Source organism: Thamnophis sirtalis, unplaced genomic scaffold (genome assembly GCF_051295495.1).
Source record: "Thamnophis sirtalis isolate CommonGarterSnake01/CBP01778 unplaced genomic scaffold, rThaSir2_p1.2 scaffold_10, whole genome shotgun sequence".
NCBI classification, from domain to species: Eukaryota; Metazoa; Chordata; class Lepidosauria; order Squamata; family Natricidae; genus Thamnophis; species Thamnophis sirtalis.
This window is the reverse complement of record NW_028261390.1, coordinates 59,823,012-59,848,837: the sequence shown is the minus strand read 5'-3', so window position 1 is coordinate 59,848,837 and position 25,826 is coordinate 59,823,012. Positions and strand designations below refer to the sequence as shown.

General features: G+C 36.8%; 1 protein-coding gene across 1 annotated transcript; it reads right to left on the bottom strand.

The window, feature by feature from the left end:
• Positions 1 to 4,700: 4,700 nt before the first annotated feature.
• Positions 4,701 to 25,702, bottom strand: PLRG1 (pleiotropic regulator 1). Its single transcript, XM_087724692.1, has 15 exons — positions 25,568 to 25,702; positions 22,768 to 22,874; positions 21,830 to 21,972; positions 20,877 to 20,927; positions 19,045 to 19,138; positions 16,992 to 17,082; positions 16,773 to 16,874; positions 15,222 to 15,314; positions 14,762 to 14,911; positions 14,570 to 14,671; positions 13,873 to 13,975; positions 13,086 to 13,194; positions 11,671 to 11,810; positions 9,618 to 9,811; positions 4,701 to 6,025 (listed from the first exon to the last, which is right to left on the bottom strand). The coding sequence occupies exons 1-15, from the start codon at positions 25,574 to 25,576 to the stop codon at positions 5,966 to 5,968; spliced, it is 1,548 nt and encodes a 515-aa protein (XP_087580818.1). The 5' UTR covers positions 25,577 to 25,702; the 3' UTR covers positions 4,701 to 5,965.
• Positions 25,703 to 25,826: the final 124 nt, after the last annotated feature.

Here is a 25,826-nt window from a genome sequence, read left to right as displayed (position 1 = left end):
CTTCCTGCCAGCTAATTTTGGGGTTGTTTTTGCTCCGAGGAGGCTGCAGGGAGGCGTACCAGGTCCAAAATGGGGCGCAGGTGGGGGCTTACATGTGCATGCGCAGAGGGGTGGGGGAGCACAGGGGGAGCATGTGCCCATACGCGGCGGCAAGGAGAGTGCATGCATTGCATTATGGGTGCAGGCATGCGCGCACACTTTGGCATACAACGACAAAAGACTTTATCCATCACTGGTATATAATGTGCGACCAAAAGCTTTCTCCATGCCATGGAAGTGTGAATGCTTTGTTGGATATTGGGCATCTCCCTTCTTGACATCACAAACGGCACACACATTTTGGTGTGGCACCAACTAGAGAAGATGAGAGAAGGCCGGCTCCCCTGGTATGGACATGTCCTGAGAGCAGCACCTTCCATTGTTGCCAAGACTGCCTACCAACTAGAATCCAATGGCCAATGACCTGGCGGGCGAGATGGCAAGACGTCATCAACATAGATATGCAAGCCGTAGGCTTTCACCCTTTCACCCTGGAGATGCAGCTGACTGTGCAAAGTGGCGCTAAATGATCCAAAAAGTAGACCCTGCACTTGCTGGAATATACTAGGAAGAATGTTGTGGTGCAATCACCCGTTGAAGGGAAGAACCTCTACCATGGAAAGTAAAGATATTCCTGCTAACGGTGGGAGGGGGAGGACATCAAACCCTTAGGGGGTTTGCCCATCTGGCAAAATTCTTGCAATATATATTTGTTAAATTTATTTGCTGCCTATCTCACCAGAGGCTACTCTAGGAGGTAGATAGGTGATCAATAATAAAATATCTCTTTGGGCCATCCACAAGTGGTTCTAGTTGCTTGTGCTTGACAAATGTAGAGCTAGATATTTTTTTCTGACCCAAGTACTACTCCTCTTGATATTTATTTTCATGTTTAAATGTTTTAACTTAATTTCCTTGCTCTCTGGAGTGACCCACCCTCCTTGCCACACAAACAGCAGGACCCAACTTGGCATTTAGTGTCAGTTGACTTTAGTTGAGTTTGTTTTGCAGTGTATTTGATTGCTATTTTACATACATACATATACATATATGTTATATTTGTGCTGATAAATAAATAAAGGGAGACTAGTATAGATCTATTTCAAGCTATTTAGCTCTCATCAGCTAGCCATACCCTTACTGGGAATCGAGCCTGTGCTGTATTACCTCTAAGGCAGATGTGTTAACCATTGAGCCACAGAGCTCGACTCCTTATCAGCCAGCCAGGGTGAAAGGTATCTATTTAGATCTACAGCACAGGCTCGATTCCCAGTAAGGGTATGGCTAGCTGATGAGAGCTAAATAGCTTGAAATAGATCTATACTAGTCTCCCTTTATTTATTTATCAGCACAAATATAATAAATGAAACAAAAAGGCAACAGTAAAAAAAAAAAATTGGGTTCTGTCTGGATGGTCTCTTGTGATGAGCCGAAGGACAGAGAATGGAAGTAGTGATCTTCCTCCCATATTTGGGCATACCGGGGGTTGTAAAATCTAAATATATATATATATATATATGATCTAACTGGCGTGTTTATTCATCTTTTGTTCTGCATATAGGTCTAGATATACATTTGTTCCTGAAATAGGTTGATTTGGGTTTGAGGAGTTTGCAAAATAGCACTGTCAAAGAACAGGTGTCTGTACACAATACTAATTATTTAAAGAATAATTAGCACTATAACTGTACGTCTACTATAAATAGAATATATCATAAGGCCTCTCTGGGGGCATTTGGGTGGCTAATGGACTAAGAAAATCCCATCTGCATCCTGCTCATGTAATGCTTAGTTTTACCCAACTTCTGTTAATTTTAATGTTTTAAATTCTTGTTATAGTGTAAGCTACTCAGAGTCATTCAATAGCAAATGAGTGACATACAAATTTAATAAATAAATGAGCATCATAAGTTTTCCACAGGACTGTTGAGAGAAAAAGCCTTTTATTATGCAGAACTAAGAGATATCATATTTTAAACTTTAGCAGAAGCAATATTGAGCATCATTTTGTCTAATGTGAATATCCCCAAAATTTCAATGCACCATGTGATTGCCCAAATAATGTTAATCATTTGGAGTGAGTTCTCAATAGGAACAAAATACTACAATAAATTAAAAATTTATTATCAGAAATTGCAAACAAGACCAATATTTAGGATTTAGTAAAAAATACGTTGGGTCCATTCTTTCACAAATAGTAGCAACTTTATTCTACATTGATACTGCATGCTAGCATACATACAAGAAACTTATTCTACTTTAATTTCCTTAAAAATAAGAACAATGCAATTAAATTACAAGAGCCAAATTTCTATTTATCTAGACTTTGGAAGCAAAAACAACCAGGTGATAAATATGGTATTTCTTCAAATTCAGAACAGACCATTCCATTGGATATGAAAACATTGTTTGAATTCTAATCACACTCTGAGATATGCTAATAGGAATCATACAATCTCTTTCAATTCAACATGATCTAAACTTCCTGATTCTGAGAGATCCACTTTTGTGAATCAACTTGGAACTCGTAATCTGAAAAATAATAATCACGTCTAATGTTTCTTATCTAAAAAATTTTATTCACTGCAGTACAGATCCACTCATTAATTTTAGTTGCTATTGTTTCTCATTATAGCGAAGTAATATACATGTTAAGGTAAAAGTTCCACTCGCATATATGTGCTAGCCATTCCCAACCCTATCCATATACACGTTACTTGGAGATAACTTTCATAGAATGGAATGAAACCTACTATATTTCCTGTCAAGGGCATTTAATCCTTGTTTCTTTTGGGGGGAACATGCTTCACCAGCATTTCAGTGGTACACTTATCAATTACCTGCATTGATGTGGAAGAGATATTGTTTAAAAAACACTTTTCATGCACAAATGTAAATAGATTACTGCAATAGTCTTGCCATAGCCAAGGAAATAAATAGTTCCCTTTAACCCTCTTTCGTGCAGTCCAACATATGAGCAGCTCTTGCCTTCAAGAATGGCAATAATGATAAAGGCAGAATAAATGAAACACATAACAGAATCTGAATTTTTCCTTTAAATAAATGGGAAAAGATCTTGTTGTGCTTTTAAAATGGTTATGAAATCAAACATTACTAATAATATATCTCTTGACAAATTGTCCAAATAGCAGTTTTATCCTTAAGAGCTAAAGAGAATTTATAGAGCAAGAATTTCTGTTCACCCCAGTATAGACTGACTGAGTACATCTCAATATTGTAAATGTATTTTCCATCCATGTGGTTCCATGATTATCATCCAGAAATGATATCTAAAAGTAATTTAGTCATAAAATTATTTTCTATGATCACCATTTTACTTACACCTGCAATGGTGCAAATCAACATTTATAATAGTTCTGGTATTTCTTAAGATAAAGATGAGTACCCTCATATTAACTGAGATAACTATTGTATAGCTTATACCCAGTTACTAGTTTTCTGTTTAGTATCTTGAAAAATCTATTAACATTTAACCAGCGATTTCTAAAACCTCTTCAACAAATGTTATGTAAAATCCAAGCAGGTTGGAGTATGAAATCCTCCAGCAATTACCTTTGCAGCTTACCCTTTTAGAAGCTATCCTTGGGTTTGTTTGTTTTTTGGGAGAGTGGGGACTCTATATACCTGCCCATTTAACCATCCTATGCATGGCTCCTGAAGAATAAGATAGTATTTAAGAGATTGTTTAGAATTTGGCCTGAGTAGCTGATCCCTGGAGCTCCTGGAAGATTATGCTCGAAGGATCACATTGAAAGCTCCCATTGATATAGAAAAAAGATCTGGGCACCATTCCTGAGATTAGCACAAGCTCATTGGCCTGAGACACAATTTAAAAAAAAATCATGGTTACTTTTGAAAACACTAGAATATACTGATTTACTTGACAACACTTCAGACCACCCTGGCCAAGTAACAAATGTTATGAAGTCTTTCCAACAAGAATATCCCTGCTTTCAATTAAAATGTGAATATCAGGTACTCAATCTATTAAGCAATTGTTTTTAAGTACAAACTCTTGGAATGTGACCCAAAGAATCAAACATAAAGAAAATAACTTTTAACATTCTTCTGCAAATACCCTATTTTTCAAAGAATAAGACGCACCGCAGTATAAGACACACCAAGATTTCGAAGAGGCAAATTAAAGAAATTTTTGCACTCTGCAGACTTCCCAAAAATGGCCCATTTTTCATCAAAAAAAAGGCATGAATAGCCTTTAGGAGGTTCGGGGGGGGAGGGGGAAGGAGGAATGAGCAAAAAACATCCAAGTTTTTTTGCAAAAATGGGCCCGTTTTTTCTCAATAAACTGACATGCATAGCCTTTAGGCGGCTTCCAGAGTGCTCTGGGGGCTGGGCAAAATTGAGCAAAAAACGGTCATATACTTGTGATATGCTAAATTTAGGTTTATAATCTGTGGCTGATGTTTAAAAAGATTGATGCAATGCAGTAATTTCATTTAATAGAGACTTGCACCATAAATTCCTAAGTACTTCTACCTGGTATTAAGTATAATTGATTGCCTTGGTATAAATATAAGCAATGGCTCACAGCTTCACAATGACTCCAACCTGAGCCAATTTTAAGGAAAAGTGATAACTATTCCAATTTTTAAGGTACTTAAAAATGTTTCATCACACACTTGCAACATATATGATCTTTGTAATAAAGGCTTTCTACAACAATTACATATTTTTATCAAAACCTACTCATTGATAGCCTCAGGTGTTATATGGAAATTACATTAATAACAGTACCTTACAAATCAAGCATGCTACTGACAACATTACATGTGAATGAATACAAGCATACATATAATACATACTTGAAACATTTTTAAGAAAGTTTAAGTGAAGACATTATACCATTTATATCCAACTTGTCTTTGTCACAACTCACATGGAGGGAAGAAAAAGCTAAAGATCTCAATCTATATTAGACACACCCTTGAAGCAGTAAGTACAATCCAAAGAGAAAAAAATGTGCAGTGATTTTTTCAGCCCTTCCTAACAGACTTCCTCTTCTTCTTCTCTGAAAAGCTAGGGAGGTCATGCTACTGAGAAGCAAAATTCAATGTTGTATGAAGGGCTGCAAAGCAAAATAAGGAATACTTTGCCATTACATTTAAAGCAAAGTCCACCCATATGTGTGCAAGGGTATTTTATTTCAGCTGAAAAGTATACCTATTTCTGAAATGTGTTCGATTTCTTTTCCAATGTATTACCTTCACCTTTTAAAGCTTTCATAAATAAGAATGCAAAAATGGAAGAGACAAACATCAAATTATTTTTAAAAGGTTGTTTCAATAAAATTTTAATGATGATTCAAACATGGGATAGGCAAAAATTAGAACCGTGACTCAAGCAGAACGATGCACATTCAACATACGAGACTGCAGTTAAGTCTTCTATTTTAGGGGAAATGAAATGTATTGGATTACATCTTTACAAGCAGCACATTGTATTAAGGACGTGAATCGTTACTACAATGGCTTTTGTTTTCCCTTGACAATGTTACCATTCAGGGTCCTAGGACAGAGTAGTATGCAATTTTTTTTTAAAAAAAAATCATCAAAATTTCAAACATTACTTCTTCATCAAGAAGGCAGAAAGAAAACAGCACCACCTTCCATCCACACAGAAAGACACGCAAACATTTAATGGTCTACAGTTAATAGCACTATGTATGTACTCTGATTTCTTCAGACATGTAATAACTGCAGCTGATTTTTCTAGGATGAGAGAAAAGATAAATTCCAAAAGAAAACATTATAGGAGAAGAGAAAAACTCAAGAGAAGAAAGCAATACAAAATGTAAAAACTGCAAACTGAGCAATGGCTTTAGCAGTGTTTCGGCTATGTAACAAAGGATTGGGATTATGGCACATCAATGGAAGTTTGGTCTCATTTAAAATCGTTTTCTCTTCATGATTTCAGGTTTCCAGCTAACAGGATGAGTTTCTTCAGTCTAGAGAGATTAAAAGAGAAAAAAAAAGAGTTCTAGCCCAATTCTAACTTTGCAAATACTAGTGTTACATATTTCCTAAAACTCTAGGGAATTTCTGAATACAATCCCAAATGATATACCAATTTAACTACTTTGACCTTTTTTTTTTTTTAATTTTTAAGATTTTATTGGTAAAAAGAAAATACAACATCCATAACTTGTAACAAACAATACAACTACATTTCAAGATATTCCCATACTATCAAATCATTATAAACATCAAAGGTTAGGTATCTTTCCCTCCCTCTTTTCTTCCCTCCCCCCTTACTTCCTTCTCCCCTGCCTTCCCTCCTTTCTTTTCTCCTTTTCTCCTTTCCTTCCCCCTCCTTTCCCTCCCTCGCTCCCCCCCTCCTTCACACATACCTTCCCTCCTTCCCTGCCTCTTTCCCTCCTCCTTCCTTTTCTCTTAATCTCCCTCCTTTCCTCCCTCCTTCCCTCCTTCCTTTCAACTCTCCTTCTCTCTTTCTTTCCCTCCCTCTTTCCCTCTTTACTACCCTCTCTTCTTCCCTCCCTCCTTCCTCCCCCAGTTTCTTCTCTTTCTTCTCTCCTTCTTTCTTCCCACCTTCTTTCCCTTCTCTTCTTTCTCTTCCTCCTCTTTCTTCCCCCCTTCTTCTGCCTTTCCTATTCCTCTCCTTTCTCCTCTCCATCCTGACTTCCCTACTATCCTCCTTCCCTCCCTTCTAACCTTTGTTACATTTGCATATTTTCCTCTGCTGAGGACAATCTGGTTCTCTTTCCCTTTCCTTGCTTGAAGAGGCAAGGATTATACGTCTTCTCGCCTCATCTAAAATGAAGTTTGATCACTAATTTCATGCAGGTAATTATAGCGAATTTCCTATCAGCTTTTTAAAGTTTTCCCAGCATTGTAGCGTGACAAAATTGCTCGACGGTGGGTTCTCGCCCCTGATACATTTCTCCTTTCATTTATCTCTCAGTTGTTGTATATTGTTCATTTGAGTTATTGGTTTAATCGTGATAGGTTAGTCAGCTATCTCTTTTTATGTCTAGGTCTTCACTGACTCATCAAGCCATTTGTATAGCTTCTTCCAGACTGTATAAAAGTCTGTGTCTTCTTTGTCATTAATTCGCATCGTCAGTCTGTTCATTTCTGCTAGTTCTAAAATTTTATTCATCACCATAGTGTTGGTGGGGGCATTTTCACTCTTCCAGCACTGTGCGTAAACAATCCTTGACGCTGTCAGAATATGGACTAGGAGGTATTGGTCAGATTTGCAAATTTTTTGATCTATTATTCCTAATAAGAAAGTTTCCGGCTTAAAGCATAGTTTAATTGACAGGATTCCATTCAGCCATCCTAGTATTTGCTTCCAATATGCTTTGGCTACCGGACACGTCCACCACATATGGTAGTACGTGCCCAGCACCGTTTTACATTTCCAGCATATGGCCGAAACTTTTGAAGACATTTTCGCCAGTCTTGTCGGTGGAAGATGCCAGCGGTAGAACATTTTATATATATTTTCTTTATAGGCCGTCGACTTTGTCAATTTTAGATTCCATTCCCAGACTCTTTCCCAGTCGTCTAAATCTATTGAGTGGCCGATGTTTTGGGCCCAGGTTACCATGACTTCTTTTACCCTTTCTGCTTCCGTTTTTCGAATCAGTAAGCAGTTGTATATTTTTGAAACTAATTTCTCATCTGGTCCAACTAAAATTTTATCTAATTCCTGGTTCTTGTTCTGGAAGCCAGGTTGTGCTAGATCGAATTTATGTTTGTTTTGAATTTGAAGATATGGCCACCAATCGATGTTTATTCCCTTATCAGCCAAATTTTCCCTGGGGTTTAGTTTGTTTTGGTCGTCTAGCAACTGTTGGTAGGTAACAATTTTATCCAAGTTTATCAAATTCGGGTATATCAGGGCTTCCGTCGGAGATATCCATTTAGGTAGTTGCGTATAGTATCTCCTTCTAATTTCGAGCCAGTCCTTAATCAATACCCCCCTTAAATGGTGACTACTAAAATAATTGTGGATTTTATTTCCCTCGCACCATAAGTAGTTGTGCCACCCGTATTGCAGGTCGTGGCCCTCTATTGTTAAGATTCTTTTATTAGCTAACATTACCCATTCTTTTATCCACATAGTTGTTGCTGCTTGATGATATGTTTTCCATTCCGGTAATCCCATTCCCCCTTGAGTTCTTTTATCCTGCAGGTGCATATATTTTATTCTGGGCTTTTTACCATTCCATATAAAGTTTCGAATCATTTTATCCAGATCATTATAAAATTTTTCCCCTAGCTTAACCGGTGCCGTTTGAAATAGGTAGAGGATTTTTGGGAGAACATTCATTTTAATTACTGCGACTCTTCCCATCAGTGATAGTTGTAGTTTTGACCAGGTTTTTAAGTCCTTTTGGGTATTCTGTAACAACTTATCATAGTTGTCTTCTTTTATGGAAGAGCACTTCGCAGACAGCCAGATCCCTAAATACTTAATTTTTTTAGTTACCTTTAATTCCATTGTTTCCTCTAGTTCTCCAATCTGGTTTTTGGGGAAATTTTTTATAATCATTTTTGTTTTTTCCTTGTTTATTTTTAAACCGGCCACACACCCAAAGTTCTCAATGTCCTTCATCAAATTCGGTCCTGAAAGTAAGGGGTCTTCCACGATAAAGACCATGTCATCAACTTTGACCTTTCTTATTTAGAACAGTCACTTGTATTGACTTCCCAGTCAATCCCTAGCTGAAGAGGAACTCAATGCCATATCTTCCGTATAAATATTCTCTATTTCTTTTTAAATTTTAATGGGAAGAGAAAGGCACTATTGGTATGAAAACACAAATGGATTTATTTCCTATTTCATCTCACGTTACCCATGATTAACAGTTTTGGAGAAGAATTTAAAAAGTCCAATTGAAATCTTTCACATAAACCACAGCATCAATTAAGAAACATAAGAATTACAATTGTTTTTGAAAGTGTGTGCTCTAGTTACTATTTTCATAAATCAGATATTTTGTTAACTAGTCTAAGAGTGATTTCTTGTCATTTGTGAACTACCAGAATTCGACCAGTTGGTTTGTTTTGATATATCTTCCTTTATACATCACACCATGCTGTCATACTAAATGTGAAAGCAGATTGAAATATCATAAATTTATTTGGAAATAAAACCCACAAAACTAAGTTGAACTTATGAGTAGATGTATGTAAAATTGTTCTAATTGTTCTATAAAATGTAATTCATTGTTTTTAAAATGCAATCATAAATACATATTTTGTTAGCCAAACTGAATAAATATCTGATCACATAATGCTCTGAGTTACTTTACTGAAACTGAAGAACAGAATGCAAAAGCATTTATTTTATTGTATTACTGGAAAGTTTCTATAAAGCAATTGAACTCAACTTATAAACCATATTTTTAAAAAAATAATGTTTCCACTGGGGTAAAATGTTGCTTGTGAACCTTATTTAATAACTGTTTAACATTAAATATGCTTTTGAGATTAATTTCAGAATATGTACACTGTGTATCTTCAACCTAGTTTTATGCTGTAAAATGTTATTAAAAATATCCCACATACCGCAGAATCATCTTCTTTATAGACTTTTATAGTTTTGTCAGCTTCAGCTGTAAGAAGTCTGCTTTCAGATTGGTCAAATGCACAAGAAAATATTCCCGATTCACTGTCCAAAGAGCCAGGCTGTACAGCTGCATGCACCCTCTGAAAGTTGTACCCAGTTCTCCAATCCCAAAGGTGCATTGTACCGTTGTCAGCTGAAAATAAAACACCAGGATATTCATTCAAAGTCACAATTCAAGTATATAGCATAGTTATTCTGAATACATCCACCATAATCTAGATCTGTTTGCATCCATACAATTCATTTCTATACAATAAGATTAACAATCCATCTCTGTGCCCCTCTGATTTCATTAGGATTGACTTCTAGAAAAAAAGATTAATCATCACAAGTGCTCTACCAAGATATAATATTTTATTTTCCTAGAACTTGTACTGATATTATGTATGGGAAAATAATGCTTGCTATCTGCAGTTAATATATATTGCAGATAGTCTTCGAGTCTTGTCTATTTGTAAGTATTGGATTACATACCTAATGGGAGTTATAATAGCAATATAGCAATAGCAGTAGACTTATATACCGCTTCATAGGCCTTTCAGGCCTCTCTAAGCAGTTTACAGAGAGTCAGCATATTGCCCCCAACAATCTGGGTCCTCATTTTACCCACCTCGGAAGGATGGAAGGCTGAGTCAACCCTGAGCCGGTGAGATTTGAACCGCTGACCTGCTGATCTAGCAGTAGCCTGCAGTGCTGCATTTTAACCACTGCGCCACCTTGGCTCTTATAGCCAAACATAACACTAGAGCAGTGTTTTTCAACCTTTTTTGTGCAAAGGCACACTTTTTTCATGAAAAAAATCACGAGGCACACCACCATTAGAAAATGTTAAAAATTTTTAACTCTGTGCCTATATTGACTATATATAAAGTAATTCTCTTGAATAGGAATCAAATAAACAAAAAGAAATTATTTTATAATTGCAACTTTCGGGACACAGAGATGTGTCACACCCGGTGGGTGTTTTTCCCACGGCACACCTTACACTATGTCACGGCACACTAGTGTGCCGCGGCACAGTGGTTGAAAAACACTGCACTAGAGTACCTGAGGACTAGAAAGCCTAGGAAAAAAAATGTTCCCAGAATTCCTGTGTTAACATACTGGCACCAGGTAGAAATTCTTCATATTATCTGTGATGTTTTAGGCTAAACTTGCGTTACCATTTCTCCTTGTATATATATTTAAATGGGCTTGAATTAGCTTTCATTGAAGGCTCTCCTAAGAACATGTCTATATGAGATATACATACATACATACATACATACATACATACATTCCTTTAAATACAAAAATAATTTTAAAATATATAACTAAGCATTGGCTGCTTAGTACTTTTAATAATTTTAATTGTCCAGTCCCAAAAGAGCCAAATGTAAAATGCTCAAATCTATTTTTAAAGCAGTTTTGCAGTGCCAGATGCTGAAAAATAGAATTACTACCCTGCAAACACTTGTTGAAATAAGGGTGCATTGCTGACTTTAGGGATAAAAAATTGAAAAACTGACATGATGCACTACCCCTGGTGGACCGCATGACTGTTAGCTTTGGGCAGGTTCAGCTCCTTGCCCACATCAGATTTCAGCAAGTACCAAAATTTGCAGTAAATATATTCATTTTTTTTGTGCAGGAAAATCTTACAAGAGAGAAGATATTGAAACTTAGGCAAGGACATTTTAAACTAGAAATGGGAAACTTGCGGATTCCCAATGTCACAGCGTGGTTACTGGTCAGACATGATGGGTACAGTATTCTGACATCCTATGGATAGCCACAGGTTAGTGGTCCAAAAATTAAGGGTCAAAATAAATTGGAAACCCATATTAAATCCTTCCATCTCTGATGTTCATGCTAATCATTAAGTCTGCCAATAGGTTCTAAATAATCAGAGCTTTAGAATAGCCCATGAAAGACAGTGCTGTATCATGAGTCCTACAGTGCATAATAGCAAATCAGAATTTGTTTACAAATCATACGCAAATTTTAACTTACCTCCCGAAACCAGGACTCCATCTGAGTTCACAGCCAACGTATTGATAATAGCACTATGGCCAGAAAGGTTTTGGATGAAATTTCCATCAGGGAATTTCCACTGTTTTATATTATCTGGAGATCCAGATGCAAATGTGTACCTGCAAGAAAATGTATATTAAGATCTTAAAAACTGTTGGATGTCTAATTAATCAGCATTTAATTACTGATTGTTAAAGTTATCAGGGTTTATCAGAGTTTCAATGTTTAATTATTTCCTCTGAATTATTTTTGGTGGCAAAGAAACATGGCTTTCCAGATATTTTTGAATTACAACTTCAAATGAGCTGAATTCACATTAGTAGTAGTAAAACTGTATGGAACTTGACATTCAGCAGGAACTAGGAAGTGTACGTTCTCACCCAGTAATTTAAGCATCGTAGAACTGCTTGCTGTATGTATATAGCATACAGATATATTCTGTCCACTTTATCTTTCTATTACTTAACTAGGTTTCCCCTATCCTACTCTAGGGAATGGTGCTCATCTCCATTTTCTAGCCGATGGAGCCAGCATTGTCCGAAGACATCTTCCATTGTCATGTTGCCAGCCCGGTTATAAACCAAAGACACACAGAACATTGTTACCTTCCCACCAAAGCGGTACCTATTAATCTACTCACATTTGCATGTTTTCAAATTGCTAGATGGGCACGATCTGGGGCAGGAACAGGAGCTCACCCCATTGCATAGCACTTGGGTCTCGAACCCAGGCTGTGAACTTTCCAGCTAACAAACTCAGCATCTTTAACCACTGAGCCATTGTGCCCCCTGATACTTTTACTCAACTAAAAATAATAAAATCAAAGATTTACTGTATGGGAATAATCCACCAAAGTGGGTCATATTTTTTCCACATAATAGCTCTATTTGGTCAGTAGACACTATGGCTTAATTTGCACATCGAACCACTCTCAGTCTTTTATTGAGATGTAAAAGGGGAACAATGCCAGCAGAAGACATACTGTTTTCATCCGGGTAAAGAAATGAACTACCGGTATTTAAATCTAAGAATAAATACTCAATTCTTCCTCACTGATGATAGTGAAAGACAATCTAATAAAGCATATACAAGATTATAGCTTTAATCTTATATACTTCAATCTTGTTCTGCTGTATACAGAACCAACTTTTGCACAAAACCCTCTGGCCTTAATGAAGGAAAATTTCAATGATCAAAAGCTCACAAGGTCGTGTGACATTGCAATAATACATTTCTCTAATAGTTAAAATTACTAGAGAAATTCAATCTATTATTGCCTTAAATAGGCAGTACAGTATTGTGTTCATGATTGGCAGTCTGATTTATCTATAATAAAAAAGGTTATTTACTTTTTTAAAAGCCTGTTTTTTTAAAAAAAACATGGAAAATCTTACTGTCTTGGATGCAAGACAACTGCTCTTACAGATTTCTTGTGATTTGTTAACGTGACCCGTGTTTTCCCTGCTACCATGTCCCAGAGACGTATTGTGGTATCATGACTTCCTGCAATGAAGAAATGAATTTAAGAAGTAATATAGATAAGTCCTTACACCACATTTTGTTTTTCCTTAATGTTTCTGTTTCCCCTGCACTTGAAAATCTCCCTGCTGCTTTGAGTCTTATTAAAATAAGAAAGGTGGTAGAGATATACTGGTATTACTTCTGGCACCCCACTGCATGCTCCAGTAATACAGAGATCATACAGCATGCAGACAAAAATTATGACCTTGGCAGAACAGTACCCTCTCTGTTCTACCATAGCTCCAGGGAAAGTCCCCGGAGCCACAAATTGAACTGCTGCAGATACATATTCTAATTCATTTGTGGGCCCTATTCATATGGCCAAAGCAGTAAAAAGATGATTTTCTGAAAGACCTTCTCTTCCTTTGCAAGGCAGTTTTTCAAATCTTAAATCTATTTGCTTGAATAAGTACTTGCTGCAATTCAATAACAACTGTGAAAAGCATTCAAGATTCTCATGCTTTCAATATATTTTTAAAGCAATTCTGGGTAGTTATAATTGTTTATACTCTGAGGTTCTTAGCTATATGCAGAATTATTTAAAACATTGACATATTTGAAAACCACAAATGCAACAAATGGAAGTATTTTATTAAACCATAAGCAACTACGTGCAAGTTGACTACAGGACCAACTTACTGAATTATGCATTAATCGTACCTGTGATAATCTGTGGCTCTGCTGCTTGGCACTTCACTGTTGCCACGGCATTTGTGTGTCCTGACAATGTATGCACACTAGCTTTTGTTCTTACATCCCAAATCTAATAAGATCATAAATTTAAACAATTAAGTACAATAATGCAAAGGTTATAAATAATCTTTTATCAAACAAACATTTCCATTTATATATAATTATGAGTTTATCATGCAGGATTCTGCTGACCTTAGTATCACTTATGAACTCCCATATACAGCAAGAACAGTATTTGTGTAGGAAAATAGCAGACACACACAAGCACTTCCTGCCATTGGCATGGTTTACTATTGTACGGAGCAGAACTGAAACTGCTCAACTTTTTTCTGTATGCCTTTGAGGGATAAAGCATGGATTACAACAATTTGCAGCCCCAGGGACCTCCCTTATTTCTACTCCCAAACCTTAAAACAAAAAAATATTAAACAGTACTATCCCAATTTGGTTATTTTGCAAAAGTATTTCAATGGCACAATCCTGGGATTACAAATGCAACAGATAATTCACTTTCCATATTTAAAAATCATTCTTTTTTTATTAACTGGAATTAATAGAATCTGAAGATTTTAAATAGCTAATGACAAAAAAAAATCACATTAGTTTCCACAGGGACAAACAAGGTTTATATTCATATATATATGAACATTTCTGCTTTACTTACACGTGCTGTTGAATCTCTGCTACAAGTTACAAGCACATCTATTGTTGGATGCAAATCCAAACCATACACAGCGCTGAGATGGCCATGGTAATGCCTAATAACCTGTATGTAAACATATTACAGTCAGTACTGAATGTTCTATCATCATTACATTCCTGAAAGATTCCAACTCTTTCAAATTTATTTAGTTACCTTATTATATTCAAGATCCCAACATTTCACCTGTTTGTCTTCCCCACATGAGAAAAGATAAGGACTTCTTGCACTGACTATTACACCTCGAACTGTACTAATATGTCCTGTTAAAGACAGTTTTAATTTGCCACTTGCAAGATCCCAAATCTGTAATGAGAAAAATACATCTTTGGTGTTCTTTGAAACAAAACACACAAACGTCTGTTATCCTAATTGAGCAACATCTCAAAGATCTTAGTAGAATACAAAATACATTCCTTCAGGATAGTAGAAAGACTGAAACAATAGTTTACCAATCCGAGTTTGGGATTACTAACATACTTAAACAATTTGGCCTACAGGCAAAGATAGAAGGTAATAAAATATACTGAAGTGGATATTACTAAAGCATTATTATGAAGTATATTAGCGAAAGAATAAAAAAAAGTACTGGACCACAATTAAGTCAATATCTCACCTTTATAGTCCTGTCAGCAGAACCAGTAACAAACCACTGATTCCCTGGTTCAACTGCAATACATCTCACCCATCCCAAATGTCCACTGATCACCTGCAAAAGTTACAGGGCAATTTATCAATTTAGATCAAATATCAACCGACAGCTTAAAGCAGTTACATAACAAAAAGTTTGTTTGGTCATTCGGCTTCAAATCTACCGGTAACTGTAACGTTGCCAATTTTCAATGAATAATGATGAAGAGGGTTCCAAAGGAAATTGCAAATCCCACAGGATGCAGGTTGCCCAGTTCTGCACTATCATTATGTACAAATAGCAATAGCAATACAAATTATATATCAGTCTTTACAGCACTCTCTGGACAGTTTACAATGTCAGCATATTTTCCCCAACAATCTAGATCCTCATTATACCAACCTTGGAAAGATGGAAGGCTGAGTCAATTTTGAGCCAGTCAGGATCAAATTCCTGCAATACTACATTCTAACTACTGAGCCACCGGGACTCCCACACTGCGCCACCGCAGCAGATCCATCCATGATCAGGAATTTGTAAACTATGTTAATTTCAAATTTTATTTGAAATAAGATTGTTTTTGTTGCTGCCTTCTAGAGCAAATTCTTTTGCAACAACTTTTGTCTATATAATCCATAGAACTAGATTAAAAGTATCAGTATTATATCAGTTAAACTTCAGCTTGGAGCTGTGTCCCCTCACTCCCCCCAAGTTGCATCATTTTCATCTTGTTAGGTTTCCTCCTTGATGGTATAAATTGTCCATATCTTTCTTCAATTTTAAAAATGAACTTTTGTTAGTCTTGTTTGGACTGTATTTAACAATGTGTTGCCTTGCCCACTATGGTTGTCACATCATTTTGTAAAAGCAACTAGTTAACTAATGTGAGAGGCAATACATAAGTCATATACTGTGGTGCATGTGTGTAATGAACTAGATGCTTCTAAGGGGCTCTACAGTATGTTTCCATGAAGATCTGAAGAGTGGGAGCTGAAAAATATTTGATCCACTCACTCTGACAGTTCTGCCAATTACATGCAAGTCTAAGCTATTCGAACGAAGATTGTTGGAATTAGATTCTACAACAAGCTGCTTTTCCCATCTCCTCTGCTACGTTGAAGTGATTGGAAACATCACTTCAAATTTTAAGCAAGTCACAGAAATTAATTTAATTTAATTCAGTTATGATTTACTGGAACAAGACAGGATAAAAATATGATATAGCAATAGCAATAGCAGTTAGATTTATATACCGCTTCATAGGGCTTTCAGCCCTCTCTAAGCGGTTTACAGAATCAGCATATCGCCCCCACAGTCTGGGCCTTGATTCAGTCAATAAACCTTAATCAGAATGCTGTTAGTTTATTTAGAGATGTTTCCAACTTACCTGAAACATACTGAAGTGAACTCAAGGTCAGAATAGGCTTATTCTTCTAATAACCTCAGCGTATGGTTTTGTATTCCCATCTAAACTAGTCCAACATTTAACAAACTATTTATTCGGCAATAAATACTTTTAATGTATTTACTACTTACTCTGTATAGCTTCCATGGTGGATGCCACTGTGGTTTTGGCATTGTTGGAGCTTTTTTGGCCATCAATGCAGAATTTTTATTCCCACCAGCTTCCATCATAGCCTATAAATTGAACAAACGTAACATCATATATTTTTCTTTATCAAATTCTATGTTCTTTCTAGCTCATTAGAAGATTAGAATATAACCTGGTTCATTTACACGGGGAATGAAACTTACCATAGTCAAACCTGGAGGCTGTGAACGCTCAGAAATCCCAGCATGTCTATATATATCACCCACACCAGCAGCAGTTCTATTTGATTCGATTCTGAAATGAGAAAAAATGATGAGGGCTTTTTACCTCCACAATTAATAGACTGCTGATTTTGCATATAACTGATAATACACCTATTCGAGAAAATCTGTGGAGTATCATCATACTAGTGCAGAATGACAAAATATATTCAGATCACAATCCAGCTAAACTGGTAATAAGTAGCAACATTTTAATCATGACTATTAGATTCCATAGTATTTCATGAACCTGAGACTTTACTAATTTTTTACTTTATATCAGTGCTTCTCATAATACCAAAGGAAGAAACATGTCATACATGCACATTCATTGAGGCAAGTATGGTTTATCATCTCTGTTGATAATGGGAAGAGTGAATGTCCAAAAGGATTGCTGGAGATAACAATAAAAAGATGCTATTGCTGTCCTGTTGATAAGACCATTTGCTCTGGCTGGAATCTATCTATCAGAAAGGGCAGTCTTCTGGATATGGCTTCTTACTAGAATAGCCGTATGGCTCCTTCTCTAATAATATTCAGAAAGGGCATTAAAATATTGCTCCAAGGAATAACATTAAATCGTACTGTGATTAAGTAACCGATTTGTCTGATCCTGTGATAGATCATTTTGGATTTTTTAAAACAGAAGATTATTGTAACTGTAGTGTATTCTGCCAGAGATATTAGAATAAGACAGCATGGAAGACTAGGCAAATTGCACCCATCTTACTTCCTGGCAGGCCATTGGGAAAAAGAATACTTGACCAGACAGATCTGTCCTGATATGGCTCCTCTTCCTTTTTAAGGTTGGTATTAACAATAACATAGCGAAGAACTGAAGTTAATTACAAGGTCATTTATGCTGCAATTTATTTCTCTATATTTTTAGGATAGCCTAGTTAACAGCAATCCCACACAGGCATACGTGAATGTATGTCCTATTAAACTGAAATGATTACCGAGCAGAAGCCTATTAGGACTGTATTATTCATGGATTGTGCCCTGGCTCATACAGAAATCTCTAGACACTATAGCAGTGATGGCGAATCTTTTTTGGCTCCCATGCCGAAAGCGGGGGAAACACAGGGGGTTTGTGCGTAGGCATGCCACACCCATAATGATATGCGCACGACCCTCCCGCTTTGGGTGGTTTTTTTCATTCTCCCCAGGCTCCAGAGGCTTTCTAGGAGTCTAGGGAGGGTGAAAACAGTCTCCCCACACACCCCCGGACACCCTCTGGAGGCCTCAGGAGTTTCTCTGAAGCCTCCAAAGAGCAAAAAACGGACCTACGGGGAAACCAGAAGTTCAGGAATGGTGACTTCCGGTTTGCCCGTAGGTCCATTTTTTGACCTCTGGAGCCTTCAGGAGGCTTCCCTAAAGGCTCCAGAGGGCAAAAATTGGCCCTAGGGACGAACCGGAAGTCACCATTCCCGAACTTCCGGGTTCCCCATAGGTCTATCTTTCGCTCTCCGAAACCTTCAGGGTCCCGCTCCGGAAGGCAAAAAATGGTCCTATGAGCAACTTCTGGTTTGCCAGTAGGGCTGGTTTTTCGCAAGCCTCCCAAGGGCGAAAAGCAGCCTTAAAAGGACGCAGTTAGCTAGCCAGTGCGCACATGCGGGCTGGCCAGCTCACAGAGCAACGCCTCGCATGCCCTTCAAAATGGCTCTGCGTGACACCTGTGGCACAGGTGCCATAGGTTCGTCATCACAACACTATAGAAACTAGCTTTCATCAAAGATCCTTTATGGCACACAAAAGCCATCGGAAACAGAAAAGATATCTATTTACATACTGCTTGTTTTGCTGTTTGATGTAAGTCCCTATTTTACTCCCCCTCTTAAATTATCAATAGTAAATAACGTCTTGCTGAACAATTACAAAGAACATAATCAAATGGAGCGCACTATCATGAATCAACAAATATCACTGTGTTTTGCAAATGAATCTAAAATGCCATTTTGCTTTCTTAGCTGATTAATAAATGCAATATAATTACTTGGATTGAGAAGATGGCAGTGCCACAGCTAATGATTGAGATGCTGATTCACTAGGCATCCTTTGGATTTTAGTGTCTGCAGTCAGAGCCACTCCTGTTTTTTTTTTTTAAGGAAAGAGAATATAATCAATTACAATAAAATTAATAACTAAATAGCAATAGCAATAGCAATAGCAGTAGACTTATATACCGCTTCATAGGCGTTTCAGGCCTCTCTAAGCGGTTTACAGAGAGTCAGCATATTGCCCCCAACAATCTGGGTCCTCATTTTACCCACCTCGGAAGGATGGAAGGCTGAGTCAACCCTGAGCCGGTGAGATTTGAACCGCTAACCTGCTGATCTAGCAGTAGCCTGCAGTGCTGCATTTAACCACTCCGCCATGCTTATTCATGTTACAAATTATATATTTAATACATGTACCATTTTTCATTTTGCAACATATAAAGGAACAATGATCACTTCTCCAAGCAATTATGGAATCAGGGAAAAAAGGGAATTCTATGTGAAGTTTTTCCCTAGTAACAGATATGTTATATATTGAAAGATTGCCCACTTCAAGTATTATTCTATCTGCTTTTTAATTTTGAACACTTTTAATTTATTGCGGTTTCTGGGTATATGGCTAATGCTGTCACACAGATATTTCAACTGCTTAGTTTCATAGTACTCAGCAAAAATAATCAGTTTTTTAAATTTTAAAAAAGGTCAGTTTCACAAGAGTTCTACAAGAAGTTAAAACATTAATTCCATATATGAGTTTGGAAATTCAGTGACTGGAAGCAGAGATTAAAAACTAAATTCAGAGTAAAGAATTTGTGATCTGTAATGTATATAACACATGAATCTGAATAAGATTTTTTTGAAGCTATATAAAGAGAGAGAACATGAATAGATCAATGAACAAATATATATATATATATATATATATATATATATATATATATATATATATATATATATATATATATATATATATATATATATATATATATATATATATTAATATATATATATATATATTAATATATATATTATATATATATTCCTAGTTTAAAAGTTTGAAAAATATTGGCAGCCTGTCTTAATTCAAAGTATACCAAGCAAGAAGCAATTCTGTTTGTTTGTTTCAATGTCTAAGAATGGGTGAATTCTTCCATGAGGTTGCTGAGTTTCTAAAAATAATGCAGAGAGGAACAGCAAGGTGGGGAGTGACTTGCAGGCTAAATCTTACAAATATTTCAAAAACTGGGCATGTTTATCTTAAAAAAGTCAAAGTTAAGGGATGATCAATACCAGTCTTCCAATATTTGCATAGGAAGACAACACAGACTTATTCTACCCTGATGTTAGGACAAAAACCAATAGATATTTGGTTTTAGTATTTATAGATAGAGATCCAAATATGAGGAACTTTCTTACTATTAAGCAGCGGAACAATATGTCTCCTGGAATCATAAGTGCTCCATCACTGGAGGTTTTCAAATAAAGGCTGGGCAATCATTTGCCTGGGAGGTTTGAGGAATGCTGCCCTGGGTAGAAAGTTGAACTAAAGGACGCTCTGTTCCCTGATTATAACTATGCCGAGATTTTTAAACATTTCAAGATATATTGGCAATACACCTGCATTTAAACTATTAGACATGGTAACAGAGGATATCATAAATATTACCAAAAGCAATAAAGATTATTTATAATTCTCCCATGAATGATAACACTCAAACTGTTTTGAAATCCATGTCTATATTAGTACGCTGCACCTTAATATACAATGACATCTTTCTTAAGATTTCCAATTGGAAACATAATCGTATTTGGCAGTAAGCTTACTCACCAGGTCCAGGAGGATATGGATGTGTTCCTGTTATCAAATAATCATCCTCTCCTAAACATTAAGAGATGTATTAAATCATTTATAGAAGAGTCAAAACAATCATTTAATGATTATACAATTCCTGTCATGATTTCAAACTGCAGCCATCGTTTGAATTTCTACTGAATTAATGTAGAAAATATGTATATATTTATGCATATGAATACATGTATAATAAGTATGTAAATATGTATCTGAATATCTGAAAAGCTCAGGAGGAGTTTAGCAAGATGTTAAATATATTCTGAACAATATCTGGATGTTCAAGAAATTTTCGTATTTGAACTGATACTGCTTTCTTTTAACCAGGCACATATGGACTTTACCGTGTAGGATCTAGTTTATTTGACTAGAATTTCAAGATCATTGACTGAACTCAGAAGAAAAATAACAGTTTGAACAAAAAGACATAAGTTAAGAATTCACGAAGAATCTACCCACAAGAACCCATCCTAGCCACTTATGATTAGTAACGGACCCAGGCTCATGTTCTGAAAATAGAAATTAACTTGGTTTTCTTTTTCATTAGTTTAACTTGGGGTTTGAAAACTTTTTTAGTTATTACAATTTTCTGCATAGCTGGTAGTCAGATACTCTGCCAATGTATTTTAAAACATCTAGATATCTATTATTACAGTCTGATCTATATTTAATTATCTCTGCCTTAAATCAATGACTCAAGTCAATGACAAGCCTTCAGGCAGTTACAATTCACTGTTTCAGCCCGCAGGCAACCCTCTCTTTAAAAGTGGGACACAAATCCAATAAAACAATCCTAAGCATCTCTACAGTTACTATCATCTAATAGTGACCATATGGTTACAAAAGGTGTTTCTTGAACAAGGGTTCAGGATTATTAAAGCCATATCTGTATCCATCACCAGCACACTTGCACACATGTAATTGTTACCTACCTGGATTTTGAAGATACTGCTTGTGTCCATAGGACTCTACTATGCCATGGGGACCCTTCTCTCGAACACATTCTTTCAATATAGGCATATGTAGCACAGATCCATACTCTGTACGGAGTTTAACTGCCATCTTAACCTTGTGGCTGCACAAAAACATATTTTATTACATCTTTGTTTTCTTACATATGTTTTACTATAATAACACCATACCTCAGTAGAGATTCATAAAGTCTGATGTAAACATACTTATGCCATGCGCTGGCACACAATTCCTCCCCCCCCCCAAAAAATACCACTTTCCTGTATTTTCTAAATTTGAATGGAATGCCAAAGTCAATTCGGATTATTTAACATATAATAACTTGAAGTTTATTTAACTGCATTAATTAAGGGGAATCATTCCATTTTTCCATTGTATATAGCTCTGAATACTGGACTGAGTCAAGACTTCAGAATTCAAGCTATGAACAATGCCAGTGGTAGAAGCTAAAGTGAGGTAAGGAAAAGGAAGCATTGGGAAGATGAGGGGGGGAGGGGGGAGAGCTAGCTGCTACTGTCCTTGGTTTCAAAAACAGCATATTCAAAGGGCGAGCCCACTCGGTCTTCAAATAGCTTTCCTTTCCTTTCCTATCTGCTGACTGCCTTGGCTTCAAATATGGCATAAGGGGGGGGGGGAAGCATTGGATAGATGGAGGTGACTAAGTCAGTTAGATATGCTGTATTTGAACTCACTAATAGTAGGACAGGCAGGGAAAGTACTCAGATGATCAGTGTACAAACCACATGGGGGATGCAAGAGAGATGCACACTAGTCTTTCCTATTCATTATATAAAAATCTCCATATTTTGTTTCAGCTGAAACTTTTAAAGCACAGTGTGCTTATTCTGGGTTCAAAACAAAACCTATTTTTCATTTCATGCCTAGTTCTATTTCTTACCTCTTTTCATCTAATAATACAGGTTTTGCGTTGTCAGCCACAAACATATCATGAGTCCTCTTTAAAGACCTGAATACAAGAGTGTGGACAGAATGCTTCTGCACTTCCTAAATAAGAAAAAAAGCACACATTGCATTAGAGACATTCCTTGAGGATGGGCTCCAGCCCGAGTCCAAAAACTCAGAAGACTAAACCTCTGGGCGCGAGGATTGACCCAGATTGGATCCTGCAAAGAAAAAAGAGTTCAGATTTATCCATAATACTTTCAATAAAATAAAGAAGTGAAAAATGAAAACAAAAGATTGATTTACTAGATAACCATAATTTCTCTTTATGTACCAATGAGCAAAGAAAATGAACATCTGATCTCACTGGGATTTGAAAAAGAAATCACATAAAACTTTTCCTACCTCCTTCAAAACTCAACAGAATAGGAGAAATCTAACCTTCAGGTCAGAAGGAACCTCTACAGTAATCACTAAACAAAATAATCATATGTTTTACTTTTTATGGGAGAAAACCAAAGGCAGCCATTTCTTCTTGCTCTAAAGATCAACATATCAAAAGAAATCTCTCCCTTACTATTGTACAATTTATATGAAAGTAACAATACAGCTATTTATTTATCTGTCAATATCTCAAGGCTGAAAATGAGATGCTGCCTTCTCTTTGTGCAATTTTACACAATGGAAATGAGATTGTCCTTGACTTACAACAGTTCATTTAGTGACTGTTCAAAGTTACAGCTGCACTTTAAAAAGTGACTTACAGACATTTTTCACACTTATGACCATTGCAGCATCCCCATGGTCATGTGATCAAAATGCAGACGCTTGGGAACTGACTCACATTTATGACTGCTGTAGTGTCCCAAGTCAACTTCTGTGACTTTCTGACAAAGTCAATGGGAAAATCATTCACTTAACAACCGTGTTACTAATTTAACTGCAGTGATTCAGTTAACTGTGGCAAAAAAGGTCATAAAATGAAGCAAAATTCACTTAACAAATGCCTCAGCAACAAAAATTTTGGAATCAATTGTGGTCATAAACTTGAAGACTACCTGTATTGTTTTGCCTATGTAATTGTGGAAAAGGAGAATAGTGTAAAAACCACAAGAAAAATCAATTTCCATGTTACTGTTTTAATATTATTTAACTGTAAAAATCATTTGTGTGGTGGCTAAAAGTTAAAAATAATCTGAGGGCATATAATCAATTGTTGTTGCAGTACTATTACAGATGGATCAGTGGGAAAACATGAGTGACTCTGTCACCTTTAGATTTGACTACTGCAACATGCTCAACACAGGGCTGCTCCTGAAGACTATCTGGAAGAATACAGTGGTATGGGAAGTATGGGACCTCCTAAAACAGCATATGTTGCATCTCTGCTCCACAAGATGTTTTGGTTATCAGTTTGTTTCTTGGTCCAACACAGTTTTTTTTTTAACCTATAGAGCCTTTCGTAGTATTGAAACATTTTGGATGGATTGGCACATAATTTCACTTTCTGGCTGGTATCAGTGGCATCATATGCCTCATTTTATCAGTATCTTACCTTTCAAATGTACTGTGGTTTTCTTACAAGAGGCAGTGAGCCAGAACTTAATCAACAATTTTGTTTGTTGAATTAGCCTATTCTGTTTGGATATTTTATTCTTTGTATCATGAAAAATCTGAACATTGCAATAATCAAATAAGCTACAGTTAACCATGAAAAACAGTGTTGAACAAGCTCAAACATATCATTTTGTAGACAGGTACAAAAATAAACAGGTAGAAAGCAAAGACAAGTAAGAACTAAACTTAGCTGGAAACAAGAATCGTGGTTGTATAATAAACCTTTCAATTTAAACAGAATAAAGATGGAAGGAATGTTGAAGGTCTTCTAATCAAAATCCCCTGCTCAAGCAAGAGATCCTAAACCATGGGTGTCAAACTCGATTGTGTCATATGATATATTGTGACTTTTCTGCCTTTGTGGAGCTGGGATGGTGTGGTCTGCGCATGATGCATCCAGCCCATGGGCCATCAGTTTGACAAGCCTGTCCTAAACCATTTCAGATAGGTGGTTGTCCAGTCTTTTCTTAAAGACCTCCAGTGATGGAGCACCCACATCTTCTGAAGGCAAGCTGCTCTACTGATTAACTGTCCTGTTAGGAAGTTTCTCCTTAATTCTGGGTTGGTTCTCTCCTTGATTAGCTTCCATCCATTGTTTCCATCCATCCATTGTCTTGCCTTCTGGTGCTCTGGAAAATAGGTTGACCCCCTTTTTATGGCAGCCCCTCAAATGCTGGAACACTGTTATGATGTCACCCCTAGTCCTTTTTTTCTCTAGACTAGCCAAACCCAAATCCTGCCACCAAAACTGGATAAAAGATTCCAGGTGTGATTTTACTATGGCTTTATAAAGCAGTAAAAATACTTCACGCAATCTTGATTCTATGCCTCTCTTCATACAACCGTTCACATTTATGCTTTGGATCCTCTCACGTCAATATTCGCCTAAGAAGGCACCCCATTAGGTTCCTACTCATAATATTCTATTTTATTTTTCTTTTATGTACACTGAGAGCATATGCACCAAAGACAAATTCCTTGTGTGTCCAATCACACTTGGCCAATAAATAATTCTATTTTAATCTATTCTAATTCTATAATGGACCGTTTTGAGGGGCTAAGGTGTTGGGCAAACGCAGCCCCAGCGGGAGAGACCGAGGAGCCGTCACTAATTTCCTTTCGAATAAAGCCCCGGACGCGTCCAAAGAGTCGGAAGGGAAGCGCTCTTCCTTTCTTACCTCCACCATGATGACAGCCGGCTTCGGTAAAGCCGCCCGTTGCGGCTTCGGCTTCCCCCGCTCAACGGCTACGCACAGCACCCACTTACACCACAACCAAGTCTGTTACCAACAGGCGCTTCCGGCAACGGTCACCGGCGCGACGGAAGTGACGCTTCCGCTGCTTGCATCCGGGAGCATGCGCAAAAGCTCGCCGTCTGATTGGCGGCGCAAATGGACCCGGGACGCCTTTGGATGTGATGGGAGGGCGGGGGACCGT